The sequence below is a fragment of the Pagrus major genome, chromosome 6, assembly GCF_040436345.1.
Source record: "Pagrus major chromosome 6, Pma_NU_1.0".
Lineage (NCBI taxonomy): Eukaryota > Metazoa > Chordata > Actinopteri > Spariformes > Sparidae > Pagrus > Pagrus major.
The window spans coordinates 32,003,976-32,018,697 of record NC_133220.1 but is presented as its reverse complement, the minus strand read 5'-3'; the positions used below and the strand labels follow the sequence as shown (position 1 = coordinate 32,018,697).

The following is a 14,722-nucleotide window of genomic DNA, read 5'->3' as shown; positions in this document are numbered from 1 at the left end:
CACACAGTAAAACTGCCAAACTAGGGGAAGTGACTGCTATCTAGGTATGTTACAGGACAGATCCCTTTTCTTCTGTAAACTCCTCACAGTCAATCAGTCAGTGTGTCTCAGTTCCAGGTCCTGACAATATTTTCACATTCCATTCGGGTGAATCACTGTAGTCCCCGCTTTTTCTCAGGCCGTTTATCTGCAGTCTTGCAGCATCAATTTCCTCTGTTTACAAAATGCAAATCAAATTTACTTTACAAATTTTCTCAGATCAGCTGAATAAAAAGGCCTGATACGGAGCCTTGCAGTTAATACCAGAACAACACTGTCCACTCTTTTTTTTACAACTTTATTAGGAAATTTTGCAAAAGAGCATTGCATCAATATAAAAAGATTTTTGGTTTCACAGTGTTTCATATAAAAGACTTTAAAAGATACAAAAAAGGGCAAAATACTGTAACATTTAACAATCTTGAACATCTCTCACAAAATGTTTTCAATGTTCACTTTTGTTCCAAAAGTTGCAACATCGGAGCATGCGAGTAACCACGTGTCTGTTTGTCACGTCATCTGTTTAGACAGCTTCTGCACCCAAAACATATGGGCTCACTTCCTGTGTGTTTGTGTGTGTGTGTGTGTGTGTGTGTGTGTGTGTGTGTGTGTGTGTGTGTGTGTGTGTGTGTGAGTGTGTGAGAGAGAGAGAAAGAGAGAGAGAGAGAGTCATCAACTGCTCAATGGAAGAAGAGAGTATTACAGACTGAGGGGTGACTATTGCCTCACTCCGCCTCAATGGGCTGGATGAGTTTTTCCGAGAAGGTCCCAGAGTGATTTTCTAGATCCCGGTGCTGGTTCCAGCTCTCCTCCCTGATCCCCCTCAGCAGGCCTTCCTGCTGTGACACACAGGCATTAAAACACATGTAAGATATTAAGAAAACAAATCCACCCTCTGATCAGATACTTTGTGAATGAGTGTTAGAGTTAATGTTTGGTGTGATTTCCTGCTTTCCAAGGGACTGAAAAAAAAAAGTGTTTTATTGTACCACTCGATGGAACAAAAAGTTCTAGCTTTCAGTGTTTCCTTCTAAAGGGTAAGGCCACCAAGTTTCATATTAAAGTGTGTTTACAGGTGTTGGGGAGTACCACTGCAATAGAGGAAAATTAGCATAAAGCATTTTGTGGCTCCAGAGGAAGCTGCATGTAATCTGATAAATTGCCTCCTGTGAAGTCACTCAGTGGTTAAGTTGCATTGTGGGTAAAGTAGGCACCAGGTTTTAAAAATGTCCACTGGTCTAACATTGCACTCCTATAACTCTGTTGAACTCATTATGGACAGTTTAAAAACTAATGATCAAAATCAATACAGCAGAACCAGAGATATATCCTTTTTTATTCCACAACTCTTCTTCCATTTCAAAACATGTCACCTAGATTACCCACAAGGCGACCTGGCCACTGAGTGACCTCACTGGAGGCTATTTATCAGATTACATGCAGCTTCCTCTGGAGAGGAGCTGCTAAATGTAATTTTATGACATTCAACAACTTTTTTTTTTTTTCCACAAATGCAGTAGTACTCCCCAAGACCTGTAAACACACTTTAAAAAATATATGTAAAATGTGAGATTGTAAATGCTAGCCTTTAAGAGTCAATCATAAAACTGCTTGGAGGAATTAGATTGTTGTTTAAAACTAAATTCAATACATGTAAATTACATTCAAAAATAAACAATATCAAATATTGTATTAAATTACATCAATTAAATTATTAGAATTTAAAAAATTGAGAACAGATTTCATTTATGAAAGAAAATCAGGTGCTGACTCGTTCTTTGACTGAATGATGTTTCCTTGGATGGTTTAATTCTACACTTAGCACATATAGTAATTCCATTACAGATCATATGTTGATGGTCATAAAATCAGCTTTTTTCATTCAATTCATTTGCTGCTTGTTTAATGTAAACCTAATGAACCATCAAAAAAAATGTGGAACTGAAGAACGCTTTTTGGGTTTGATGAATAATTCTCACAGACAGCTGGGATATTCTGATGTCACCAGCACTGCCAAAGGAATTTTTTCCATTTTCAAAAAAGTAAGAGAGTTATGCAAGCAATCATCTCTGATGTTATCCTTATTAACTCAACCACTATCAAAATATGCTTTGAAAACTGCATTAGCTTTTCTTTATTACAAATCACTGATGAGATGAGGCTCATTACCTGCACGTTTTGACTGATTAAGACCAGATCTTACTGACTTAGGAGTCCTCTATACTGAATCTTACTTCACTTAGTCTGACTTTAAGCACTCAAACGCTTCTGTAAATTACCCTTAAACCAAAAACTTAGCCTAAGGATGTTTTGTGAATACGGCCCCTCATGCTCAGTAGATATATTTTAATTTTGACATTTGAAACATTTCCTGCTGCCAGACTAAATTTCATCTGCAGTGGAAAAATCTCAGGGTGACATTTGTTTGGCCAGTTACCAATAGGAAAGCTAAAGATTTACTCTACACAGACATGATGGAAAAATGCATCACCGGCAGGATGCACACATGGCTCAAACAGAAAATAAAACCAAAACAAATCTGCACAGTATACTGGTCAACAGGACAAATCCAGGAACAGAAAAAGGTCAGAAGTCCTAAAAAAGGCAGCAGACTTTAGAGGAAAGGTGTAATATTTGATCTCTTAGGTGCCACATGAAGCGAGCAATGCTTTACACGAACACACACTAACCTGTTGAGTGTCATCGAGCACCAGGATGATGTCTCCCTCCTCAAACTGCAGCTGTCCGTCCTCAGACGCTGCATGGCTCTCTAACGCCACCCCCTGGTGTAAAACACAAATCACATTAATGCAAACTTCAGACAGAGTATCACACAATGATGTCAGTTAACTTTAGTTAGAGTTAATGATGATTTCTTCCAACCCATTACACTGAAGGTTAATGTATTTAGTTTCTGGTGTTCACATATTTAAAAAGAAATACATGTCAGTTTCCACCAGTAGTTTTCTAAATGTGCGGCCACAAAGGAAATTTTAGTCACCTCCTCTGTACTGAGGAGGTAGAGACGGACATATTAGCAAATTAAACCACAGCTAGATACCACCTGAGATAAATGAGAAAATCTTGTTAATTGTCGTTGTAAGATTGACCTTGGTCAGAAACTCGACCACTGTGTGCAAAAACAGTGCATATAACAAACAATACAGTGTTTTCAATTTCTTAATTTTCTTCACTTTATGTTTTTAAAGCAAAAGGGAAAATTAACACTGGTTAAAATGATACTTTGCACTTTTTAAAGAAAGAGAGATCTAACAAAAGAAATGTTGAACTTAGCAATAAACACACTCTTGCTTAATTCAACACATTCAGGGGTTTTCCAACTACAGCCTCATCTGGTTTGTTATGACTGCCAGCTTATGGTGGTTAATCTTAGCTAGCAAACTGTAGCTGGATATTTGTGTTTCATCACCTGTTTCTTCTCTTGTGCTACTGTAAGACTAGGTTTTTTATTATTATCATTTATTATTACTCTGCAATTGTCATTGGTTACTGTACAGTATAGTCTTACTCCGAAGGAATCATTAATCATTTTGGGAAAAACCTGACTTTCTTTCATTAAGAGAGTGAGATGAGAAAGTACAGAGCATGTATAAAACATGTTAAGCCTAGCTTAGCATAAAATCGGGAAGCGGGGGGAAAAAAGCCAAAAAAAAAAAAAAAAAGCTTTATCTTGTTTGTGGTTTTTACAATTCTGTTCGTGTATGAATTAAAGAAAGGAGATTATAAAATATACTGGTGGGCCTATTTTGAACTTTTGCCCTGTTGAGCTTTTACTGACTCCAGCTCTGTACTTAAAGGGGAAACTCCACTGATATTACACATCGTGTGTAGAAAGGGGAGTACTGCTGTATATGTGAAGAGTCCCATAAAGCCCTTTGTGGTTCCAGAGAAAGTGAAACTGCCTGAAATGATACCAGTTCAGTCAGTGTCAGTTGGTGCTGAAGACTGCTTACCAGACCTCTGAAGCCCTGTTCTCATAGAGTGTTGCAGAAATGAGTCCTAAAGCCCTGTAAGCAACTTTCCAACTTGTAGATTTATCAATTTCAAAAAGTGTGTAGTGTGTTGTGTAGTAGAAAGATAGTGGTGGTTATGCTAGCAGTGAACCCTGGTGAAGTTTGTTTGTTTGTTTGTGACGTTAGCTTTTTACTTCTGGAAATTGCAATTATGCTTCAAAAACTCATTAGTGATATCCCATAGGCATTTTGTCGAGGGAACCAGGGCGATGCTAACTTCCAGGTTAGCCTACAAAAATATGCCATCCCTACAGCACTCTATAGCGGTGCAATGCTAAACAGGTACTCATTATAGCACAATACATGTGATTGATATTCATCCTCTCGTCTCACCCTCAGAAAAAAGCAAACATTCATTCACCCAAACGTTTAAGCCTTTGTTAAGTCTACCTTGTACAGGAAGCCTGGTGGATTGTCAGAACAGGAGTCATCCTCTGAGTCAGCTGTCTCCTGGTTGACCGATGCTTCCTCTCTCTCCTCCTCCTCCTCCTCCTCCTGCTCTTTTGCATTTAAGAGGGGGCGTTTATCTGTGGAGCGGAAGGAGACGCGTGGGGCAGGTACCGGTGGAGCTTTGGGCTTGGCCTCCTCTGAAGGTGGATCACTCACATTCTCCTGTTCTGGACTCTGTGGAACATCACTATCTGCAGAATCAGAGGGATTGGACACTTCCTGACTTGCAGCCTCTGACTTTGGTACACCCACCCCGGAGTCATCAGAATGGTTTGTAGCAAGTTCTGCTTCTTCTGCCTCTGCTGCTGCCTCTGCCTCCTCTGGACTTTGACTCCCTGTGCTGTTGCTGCGCTCGTCACACACCGACTGCCTCTTTGGTGTGTTGGTGCCGCTGGAGCTAAGATCGGAGTCTGACGAGTTGACATCTTTGGATGAGCTACCACTCTCTTCTGGTAGGCTGGTTTCTTCAGAGATGCTTTGAGTTCTTTGGGCAGGGGAAGAGGGTACGGCTTCTTTTGCATCATCAGTGGAAGAATGGAGGGAGACATGGTCAGCTGGGAACGCTGTATTGCAAGGGATGGGATTGGAGATGACCAGGGACTTTCTCTTCTTCGACTTGCTTGTCATGCTATTAGAGGAAAAAGTAATTTTTTTTATTGGTGGACTTGCATACAGCATTGGAAAAGTGAGAAAAGAGCGAGCTTTTACTGTAGCAGATTGAGCACAAATGGCAGATAGAAAGCATTAGTTATGATTTAGTAGAGAAGACTTTCTTGTTGGGCTCAGGATGCGGTGAGGAAACATGTACGAGACAGCGACTGACCTGTTCAGACCCTTAACGATGAAAGCTTTTCCTGAGTGTTGAGTCTCCAGTTTCTTCATCACATTGTACAGCTCACGGTTCAGCTGCAATGCAAGCACACAAACCATAAATATCATTTTAAGAGGCAGTTTTTTCAGGGTATTTCCTTTACACTTAAATACTTCACAATAGTAATATGAAAGTGAGGAAATAAAATTATCTGTGTCATATCTTACCACGCTCATTTCCTTATAGAAGACATCTCTCAGGTTTGATATGTTTTGGAACACCGTCACATAGCAACCTATCCGGCTGCAGAGACAAAAACAGCGCCCAGTTGGTCTTTCAGTTCATCCACATGATGTCCTTGAATAAACTACAAGCTAAAGTTTACTTATGTTGTCCAATGCGCATTCTGGAAAATGTCTGCTGTAAACACTCCTAGAGCAATAGTGTTTAATGTTCAGGCACAGCTAGAGTTAATGTGTCAAAGCAGACTTGTGTCTTTCAGAACCATTCACACTGATAGGGACATGTGGTGTTGTGGTGTGGGCACTATACACTGCTCAAAACAAATTAAGGGAACACTTTTAATCACACATCAGATCGTGATGAACAAATTATTTAAGGTGAACATCTTTACTGATGTACATTGTATAATTTGTTGAGATCAAAATGACATAACTGTAAATGGAAACCAAAATCCTCAACCCACTGAAGCCTGGATTCAATATCACACCGAAAATCGAAGTAAAAAATTGAAAGGTTGATCCAACTTGCGTGAATTTTATCACAGCAACTCATAATGTGACTCAGTAGTGTGTATGGCCCCCGCGTGCATGCTCAGGGCATCAGTGAGCTCCTGGACAGTCTGTGGTGGTACTTGGCGTGGTCGGAGCCACCGATACATGCCGTCCCACATGTACTCAATTGTAATTAGGTCAGGGGAACACCATCATCATCCAGGAACTGCCTACACACTGTGGCCATATGAGGTCGGGCATTGTCCTGCGCCAGGAGAAACCAGCGTAAGGTCTGACAGTCACAATGAGGATTTCATCCCGGTACCCAACAGCAGTCAGGGTACCGTTGGCTATGACATGGAGGTCTGTGCGACCCTCTAAGGAGACCATCACTGACCCACAGCCAAACTGGTCATACTAGATGATGTTACAGGCAGCATAACATTCACCACGGCGTCTCCAGACTCTTTCATGCCTGTCACATGTGCTCATTGTTAACCTGCTCTCATCTGTGAAAAGAACGGCGTGCCTATGGCGGACCTGCCAATTCTGGTGTTCTCTTGCGAATGCCAATTGAGCTGCACGGTGCTGGGCTGTGAGCACAGGTCCCACTAGAGGACATCCTTCTTCTGAGTGCACGTATGGATGTGCCGTCCTGGAGGAGCTGGACTACCTGTGCAACCTGATTGGGCTGCAGGTACCACCTCATGCTACCAGTAGTGACAAGAACACTAGCAGAACACAAAACTAGAGAAGAATCAGTCAGGGAGGATAAGGAGAGAGTAACTGTCTGTGACCACCACATGCAAAACCATTCCCTTTTTGTGGGTTGTCTTGCTTTTACCTCTCCATTGCACATGTTGTCACTTTCATTTGCACCAAAGCAGGTGACTGATTCACAATCACTTGTGCTTCCTGAATGGACAGATCGATATCCCTGAAGTTTAACTGACTTGGTGTTATATTATAACTATTAAGTGTTCCCTTAATGTTCTGAGCAGTGTAACACAACAACTGAAACTGCTTTGACACACATCTGCACACATTTCTCATAATACTCAATGAGACACTTGCACGACAACTTCTAACCTGTTTATTCATACAAAGATATTGTACATTCACTTATCTCATCCTGATCAAAACTCCACTATTATTGACTTCAATATTAATGAAAGAACAAAAACAAAAATGTGCTCAAAGAAAAGTAGACTGTGTGATTATGTAAAGCATGTGTCAAATTGACTGAAATTAACTCCACTATTAGATTCCACTGTTATCTAGAACCGTTTTAATTTACTGCTTTGTACGGTCGACCTTACCTCTGATAGAGAACAGGCAGTTCCTCCCTAAGCTCGTTATTTATTTCTTCAAAGACATTTTGGGCTTTGTTGAACTCTTCGTCTGCCTGTTGGAGAGGATTTGAAAGTAGATTTATTTTAAAAATAATTCCATTTGAAACCACTTTCTGCGCTGCGTGTATAGTGATACTCATGCTACCTTTGTTATTTTGGCTTCATCCTTTTTCTTGGCACTCTGTAGCGCTTCCAGGTGGTGTCGTGCTGAATCGTAGTCCACCAGCTTACGACCGCGTTTAGCTACACGTTCCTGAAACAAAAGACCACAGTTTCTTTAAGTAAACATGGTGTCCAACAGTAAGTGGATGGATGAGAGGTGTCAGAAATCAGACTGGTGGCATCAAAGGCCCTGTTCAGACCTGGTATTAACATCTGTCCTGAGTGAGCTAATCACAAGTGGACAGCTCTAATCCTTCAATTCACACCTGGCATTAACACGCGTACATCACAGGGACAAATGGACACAATATCACAAGAAGGCCCATTTTATTAAGAATGTGTCATAAACAGCTTTTAGAAAGTTTTCCCTTTCAGTCAGCAACTCTTTAAAAAGCTCGAGTCTGGTGATTTTGAGGTTACTAGTTCGATGGTTGGATCAGTTAAAACAGACCCGCTGTTGTGGCTTCTTGTCATTTCACAGCGAGCATCAGTTAATGGAGTCCTTCAATGGTGAGTGAGTGATCAGATCTCAAATGCAGAAACTACACCTGTACTCAGAGCTGTCCACTTGTGATTAGACAATCAGTCAGGACAGGTGGTAATACCAGGTCTGAACAGTGCCAAGAGGCCTAAAAGCCAATCCCGTACCTGTGTGCACTTTTGCAGGAACTGATTCATGTTAAAAAGCATTTCCTTACCTTGACCTCAGGGAACTGGCTCGTGTAGTTCTCCATGGTGCGGACAATCTGGTCATTTAGTTTCTCTTCGTAGTCATTCCACAACAAGTCTTCACTCTAAGAGACACAGTTGTTACATCAATGGTACATCAAACTGTAACAAGTCTCTCTGAATGAATGACAACTCCAACCAAGCCATAAACATTATTTCAGCAAAACTCACTTATTTTTTTATTTAAAAAATATGCATCAACTACCATCAACCTATGAAGAGGATTGGATGTGATCCTCTTTTTAAAGTCAATGTAAATCAATACCTCCACCACTACATTTATCAATGCCGGTGTGATGGAAGAAATACTGCCAATTACGAAAGCAAATTAGAAATGTTGATGTCCAACTGGAATTATTTAGTCAACCCTTTTTGTAGTCAGAATTTATGTCAATGCATTTTACAAAAGAAAAAGGGTTGTTGGGGAAATATCAAATACTACTTTTTGGTTTCAGGTGGCTGGAGGGGGGTGTCAAGTGTGAGTGAGTGCCAGTGTAGGGAAGAAGAGAGAATAAACAATGTCATGGGAACACAGCGTGTTGTTGGCGGTGTGGAAGAGAAAGAGCCAGATCAGCATCAAACCAGATCCAGATTACCTGGTAAGTTTATATGCTGTTTAATGTGAGGCAGCTGAGCAACTCATTTGTTTAGCTTGCAAACTGATGCCAACAGTTAGCTTTTCCCCACTGAATGTTATTCTGGTACCTTGTTCAACAAGCTAACCTTATAGTATAGGACATGTGTCCATGTTTGGAAGTTAGATAAGGAGACTTTAGCAGGAAAACCAATGGGGTTGTTGATTCTGTGGCTACATAGTCTCCAGGATATTGTGATTAATTAGTCTTTTTTTTTTCATCTAAAGATGCATTTATCTATATTTTTTAAAGGAATAATGTGCTATGTGTATGGGGTTGCTAGTAGTGACAAACCCACATAAATTAATCCAACTCAAGCATGTCACAGAATTATCAAACTCTTTGGGTTCCCTCAGCTCTACAAACCCATTTTAGTGTCTTTCTGCGAATTGTTTTGATTTTAAAGCCCTAACTCTGCTGTTTTAATTAAGTCTTCACATGAACATATGCACAGCATTGAGCAGCTGAAGATACAAGGATGTACAGGAGTTGGTCAGGACCAAAATAGAGATAAAAGAGAGTAAATGTTGGAAACATGATCCCAAGAGGATGCTAATGTTGCTGCTGGATCTATAAGGACGTGTCTGATTGCAAATAGGTTGGCTTTATAAGGCCATAAAAACACAGAGCCATCTTGGTGAAAAGAAAAAGAAATACGATTGATGCTGCTTTAACTTGCAGTCTACGTATATGCCTGTAAGGTGAAATAGGGACCACTCTCGTCTGGATGAATATATTTTTATCGTCATTTCTATCAAAGCTTCTTTAAACCTACTTTATCAAACTAGGTTTCTTGGAACAACCCTGATTTGCTGAAATGAAACTGATTTTATGAAATGATGAGCTCTCAGATCACTTTTCAAGCCAACAGAAACACATCATGAACATACTTCTGTAATGACAGAGAGGTCCTGCACTCCATTCCAGTCTGATTCGTAGATGTCTCGCAGCGTCTGGGACAGCCTCTTGGACGTCTCATGCACGGCTGTGAAAAGGAACAGGAAATTGTAGGAGGACAAAAAAAATTCTTAAAATATAATCATGACTCCGTGAGGATCAACTTATCATCCAGCATCAGCAGCACATTACATTGTAGTGGTATTGTTTTTTAGGGTTTGTGGTGCCGTTGCTACACCCACACCAAGAAGGTCAGAACAACACTGGTTTCCTGACTGGAGCTCACAATGCAGGAGCATTAAGCTGACAACACTAAAAACACAACAGATTCTTTTACATGAATCACACATGCATTGCTGAATCCGCTTTTTCACTGCAGGATTTGTATTTGCTATTGTACAAGATTGCAACACTGACAAATTGCAAAAGTCGACACAGGATCCAAGAATAGAGGAAATTCACTTCCCCATTATTCACCAACTACAGTGGTGTTGCTGTTAACAGTCATGTGGATCTTTCTGAATGTGCTTTCATAACCCACCTTTTACTGCTGTGTGGTAGGCTTTGACATCTTTAAACAACCTGTTTCCATCGATCTGTGTGCAGAAGCAAGAGTAGAAAATACAACGGAGTTAGATTCAGTGACACCCAGTAACAGTATCTCTCTGGCAGATCTGAGCCATTTATGCTTTATCATTTCCTGAACAACCTTAAATGATGAAATTAGTGTGCTTCTGTTCTGCACATAGTTCCAAGCTGCATTAGATTCAGAATACCTGTTTATTTGACTAGAATTCAAGTTTAATTTAACAGCAATCACAACATTTGATGTGGTGATGATGATGGTTAAGTGAAAGCAGCGTGTCTTAGCAGCTTAGACTTCCTTCCTGTTGCTCCTCGTCACTTTCCCTCCAAAATGTACTTCTGATGTAAGCTCTGAGCTACTTAAAAGTTAAAATGTTTAACCTTTGTTTAAAAGCAGCAATTGTGGCCACAAAGTGAGTTACAGGATAATGAGGAATACTAAAACATAGTGCAACAGTAAGCAAAAGTGGAAAAGGTATTTTACTTAGCATTATCTATGTAATGTTAGTTAACGTTAACACACAAGCTAATGGTCACATGAGATCGAGTAAGGCTGTAATAACAAAGCCTCTGTGTGGATTACACTAGGAAAGGGTGCATATTATTGCTTTTAAACTAAACCTTTCATCAGTAAAATGAAAGTTCCATTAGTTCAGCTTTCAAATGTTACAAATTATTTAAAATCTTTTTTTTTTTTTAAATGTGCAATATGTAAAAACTGGCCACTAATTAAACTCATTGCCCAAACAAACAGGTGCAGCATTTCACCAGAGAAGCTAACTGCTGCTAACTGTAGTCTGTTTTTGACTGTAGCTTCCGTTAGCCTGTTAGCTCAGGTAGCTGTGCAGCTCGCCACAGAGTTGGTATTTACACCGCTAGCACAGGATCATTTGATCGCTGGGAGAAAGAGGTTTTCAAGCCTGAGGCTAGCTGGTTAGCATGCTGACTTTAGCAGATATCTCTATAAAATGCTACAGAGACAGCTTTGACATAATGTCAAAGCTTTTATTTCTTCAAATTCTGTTGACAATTGTAGTTAATTTTAGAATGTTTTAAACTAAAATTCTTACATATTGCATCTTTAAAGACCAAAACTGGGCCAAGTTTTTAGTTGGTGAGAATGTGAGAAACACAGACAGTTTCATTAACATATGCATACACAAGGGTCATGTTTGTGTATGGGTATCTAGAGGGGACATAACAAGCAGTATTTATGGAGAACAGATAAGAAAATAAGAGCTGCATCTTGTTTCAAGTATTTCCTGTTTTCAAGGCCAAGCTGATTGTCTGAACTTGTGGGTTGGCATCTCAACAGCAAAAACAAAAAGACACTGTTCTTTTCTTTTTGCTGATACAATGATTTTTTTAACTATAAAAGTGAAGTAAAGAAACAACTCTTTTGCAGGACCTTTCCGTTAGCCTTGCTGTGAATAAGAAAGGATTACCTTGCAGAGAGATGTTTTCATGTTCAAAAGGTTACGTGTGGGTGTACCTGTTGTTTGTTGAGGCTCTGGGAACACAGCTCAAACTGTTCATCCTTGGTCTCCATGGTTTTGCCCAGTTTTTGAAGGACCTGAGAGAGGACATTAGTTTCAGTATTAGGTAGACAATGGTTCTAGCATTAAAGGGTAACTCCACCACTTTTACACATTAAAGTGGGTTTACAGGTCTTGGGGAGTACTGCCTCATATGTGAAAAAGTAGCATAAACCTTTGTTGCTCCAGAGGGAGCTGCATGTAATCTGATATACTGCCAACAATTATGTCACTCCGTGGCTAAGTTTTGAAAAGCAGTCCTCTGGTCGAGCATTGCACTCTTACAACATTGTTGGACTTGTTATGGGTAGTTTAACAATTAACGGTCAAAATCGATACAGCAGAACCAGATATATCACCTTTTTATTCCATGCATTCTATTTCCTTTCACAATAAGGTGCCTACGTTACCCACAATGCAACACAGCCACTGAATTACCCTTTAATGATTGCTAGTAAAAGGATAACTCCACCAATTTATCACATCAAAGTGTGTTTATAATGCTGCACATGTGGAGAAAGTTGTATAAATCCTTTATGTCTGCAGAGGGAGCTGTGTGAAGTCTAATAAACTGCCTCAAGTGATCCTCACGTCGCATCAGTTGGGTCTGAAGACTAGACATTTGAAAAAATGACAAAAAAGCTAGCAGCTTGAGACGATATTAGCCGCAACTAGCATAACACACCCACTTCTCTGAATGAAATGTTAGCTTTTGAGTTGCATTGTGGGTAATGTAGATGCCAGGTTTTGACAATGAAGAAGGATGTGTGGAATAAAAACAGATTATATTTCTGGTTCTGCTTATCTCACCCCTTTATTTTAAACTGTGCATCGTCAGTGTGACAGTGTCACAAGTGCAAAGTGCAAAGAATAATCTTTTATTGTCTAGGCTGATAGATCAACCCGTATCAGCTTATAGCAGACAAATGACAGCTCGGTTTGTAAATTACCTCAAACACATCTTTGCCATTCTTCTTCTACAATTTCTTGTTACTTTTTGGTTAACATATGCTGATACTGATGATCAGGTGATGTAGAGGTCTAGCACTATACATAGCACTAATGCACCTTATATAGGACCACCTACTCATATGCTCCCCTTAAACTAAACACATGGCTAATTATTACAACATCCTTCACAGTCCACTGCTCGCAGCTGTTTGAAACTCTGAATGCCACATCGAATGACCTTTAACTTTAAATCTGCAACAAAGCCTCTCATTATGATGGCTACACTCCCACAATAAAAAAAAGAAAAAAAGAAAATCCCTGAATCCTTAAAATAGGCTCTGTCTTGCAGTTTCAGAGTAAAAGTAAACTTCTGTAGCTGCTGTTTTGAGGTGGAGCAGCGAAATCGACCACAAACTGAGTGAGAAAGGCTCGGCAAGCGAGAGGAAGTGCACAGACAGGAAGTGGCAGCTTTTGTGTCCGCACACAGCTGTACAGCGCTGAACAACACTGTGATGCTCAGATTGGAAAAGTCTATGCTTATGTTTTATTAATGCAACACACTAACAGTCAGATCATTCAAAAGTTACAGCATGCAGCTGACAAGGCTTAGAGCATGTGGCTTATAATGTTGTACATTCAACAGCCTGACAGAGAGCTTTTCCTTTACTCTCACAGTCACAGGCTCTTACACTTGATTATGATGAGGTTCAGCAGATGATTTTATCCCCCCCACCTGGGAGCCTCATTAAGAGTTACAATTTGGCACAGAGCTAGATAACGGAACTAGAGATTGGGAAAGTACCAGAACTGTAGCTGCAGAGCAACATGTTTCACGAGCAGCACAGTTAGAAATTCTCTCATTTGCCAATTCCTACATTAAACTAATCCTCTGAAGGAGCTGCGTGCCCCTGTTTGGGGGCCTTGCCATAGATCTTAACCTACTAGAAGCTGCACCCCCTTCAGATATGTCTCATACTCTGTTCCTACAGAAAGCTACATGTGAGTAACGCTGGAGAGAAGTTCACATGAGTTTATACTAACACGGGATCTAAAGCAGGACGACAAAACACACTTGAATAAGTCTGTCTTGTGGCTTATCAGACTGATGACAGGGCTTCTAGTACACAGTGTTGAAGTTAAACAGACCCACAGTGACTTCACAAAGCTCATTTGTGTTTTCCCTGACTCACCTTCTCTTGAGCTCGGTTCAAAGACTTCTGGACCCGTTTGGCGAGGAATCCAGCTCCAGCCTGGAGGTTTGGGCCCATCTTGTTCTCAGCCATCGTCAGTTTTCTTTCTCTCGGTTTCTCCTCACTGAGCAGCAATCCGCCTCCCGTCTGCTTCTTCCTGAGACACTGCCTCTGCTGCTAAACTTCACTGCGAGTCAAGGCGGTGGAGGTGGAGCAACACTGGTGTCAAGACACAGGGACGGACTGACACACGCGCGCGCACACACACACACACACACACACACAGTGTTAAACCCAGCGTAGAGTCAAGTCCTTTACATCATCGTCATCTTCATCAGCGGCTGTCGGTCCTGTTCTGACTTGTTGAAGGAATGACTGAAGTGTTTGTGAGTGTCCTTATCTGTTTAACAACCCGCACTGTTGCAAAACTGCGCTCCGCTCCCATCTGCTTTACGTGGAAGTCACCCAACGACACTCACCTGGAAATTATGCGTGTAAATTGGGTTTGTGATGATGCCTACCTGATTCAGCAACGTGACGTCAGCAGGGAAGTGGAGGTTTAGCGGTAGTGGCTGAAATGCTGCCTTCAAATGAACCTCAAAACGCAGGTTTTTTGAG

General features: G+C 40.6%; 1 protein-coding gene across 2 annotated transcripts; it reads right to left on the bottom strand.

The window, feature by feature from the left end:
- Positions 1-321: 321 nt before the first annotated feature.
- On the bottom strand, positions 322-14,290 carry bin2b (bridging integrator 2b). 2 transcript variants are annotated; one of them, XM_073468322.1, is made up of 12 exons: positions 14,105-14,290; positions 11,921-12,001; positions 10,385-10,439; positions 9,837-9,931; positions 8,281-8,376; positions 7,566-7,673; positions 7,388-7,473; positions 5,562-5,637; positions 5,347-5,429; positions 4,464-5,151; positions 2,730-2,822; positions 322-878 (listed from the first exon to the last, which is right to left on the bottom strand). In XM_073468322.1, exons 1-12 carry the CDS (start codon positions 14,195-14,197, stop codon positions 765-767), a joined length of 1,668 nt encoding a protein of 555 aa, XP_073324423.1. In that variant the 5' UTR covers positions 14,198-14,290; the 3' UTR covers positions 322-764. The 2 variants fall into 2 exon arrangements, with proteins under 2 accessions (XP_073324423.1, XP_073324424.1); XM_073468323.1 differs by having other exon boundaries at positions 686-875.
- Between the last annotated feature and the right edge of the window lie 432 nt (positions 14,291-14,722).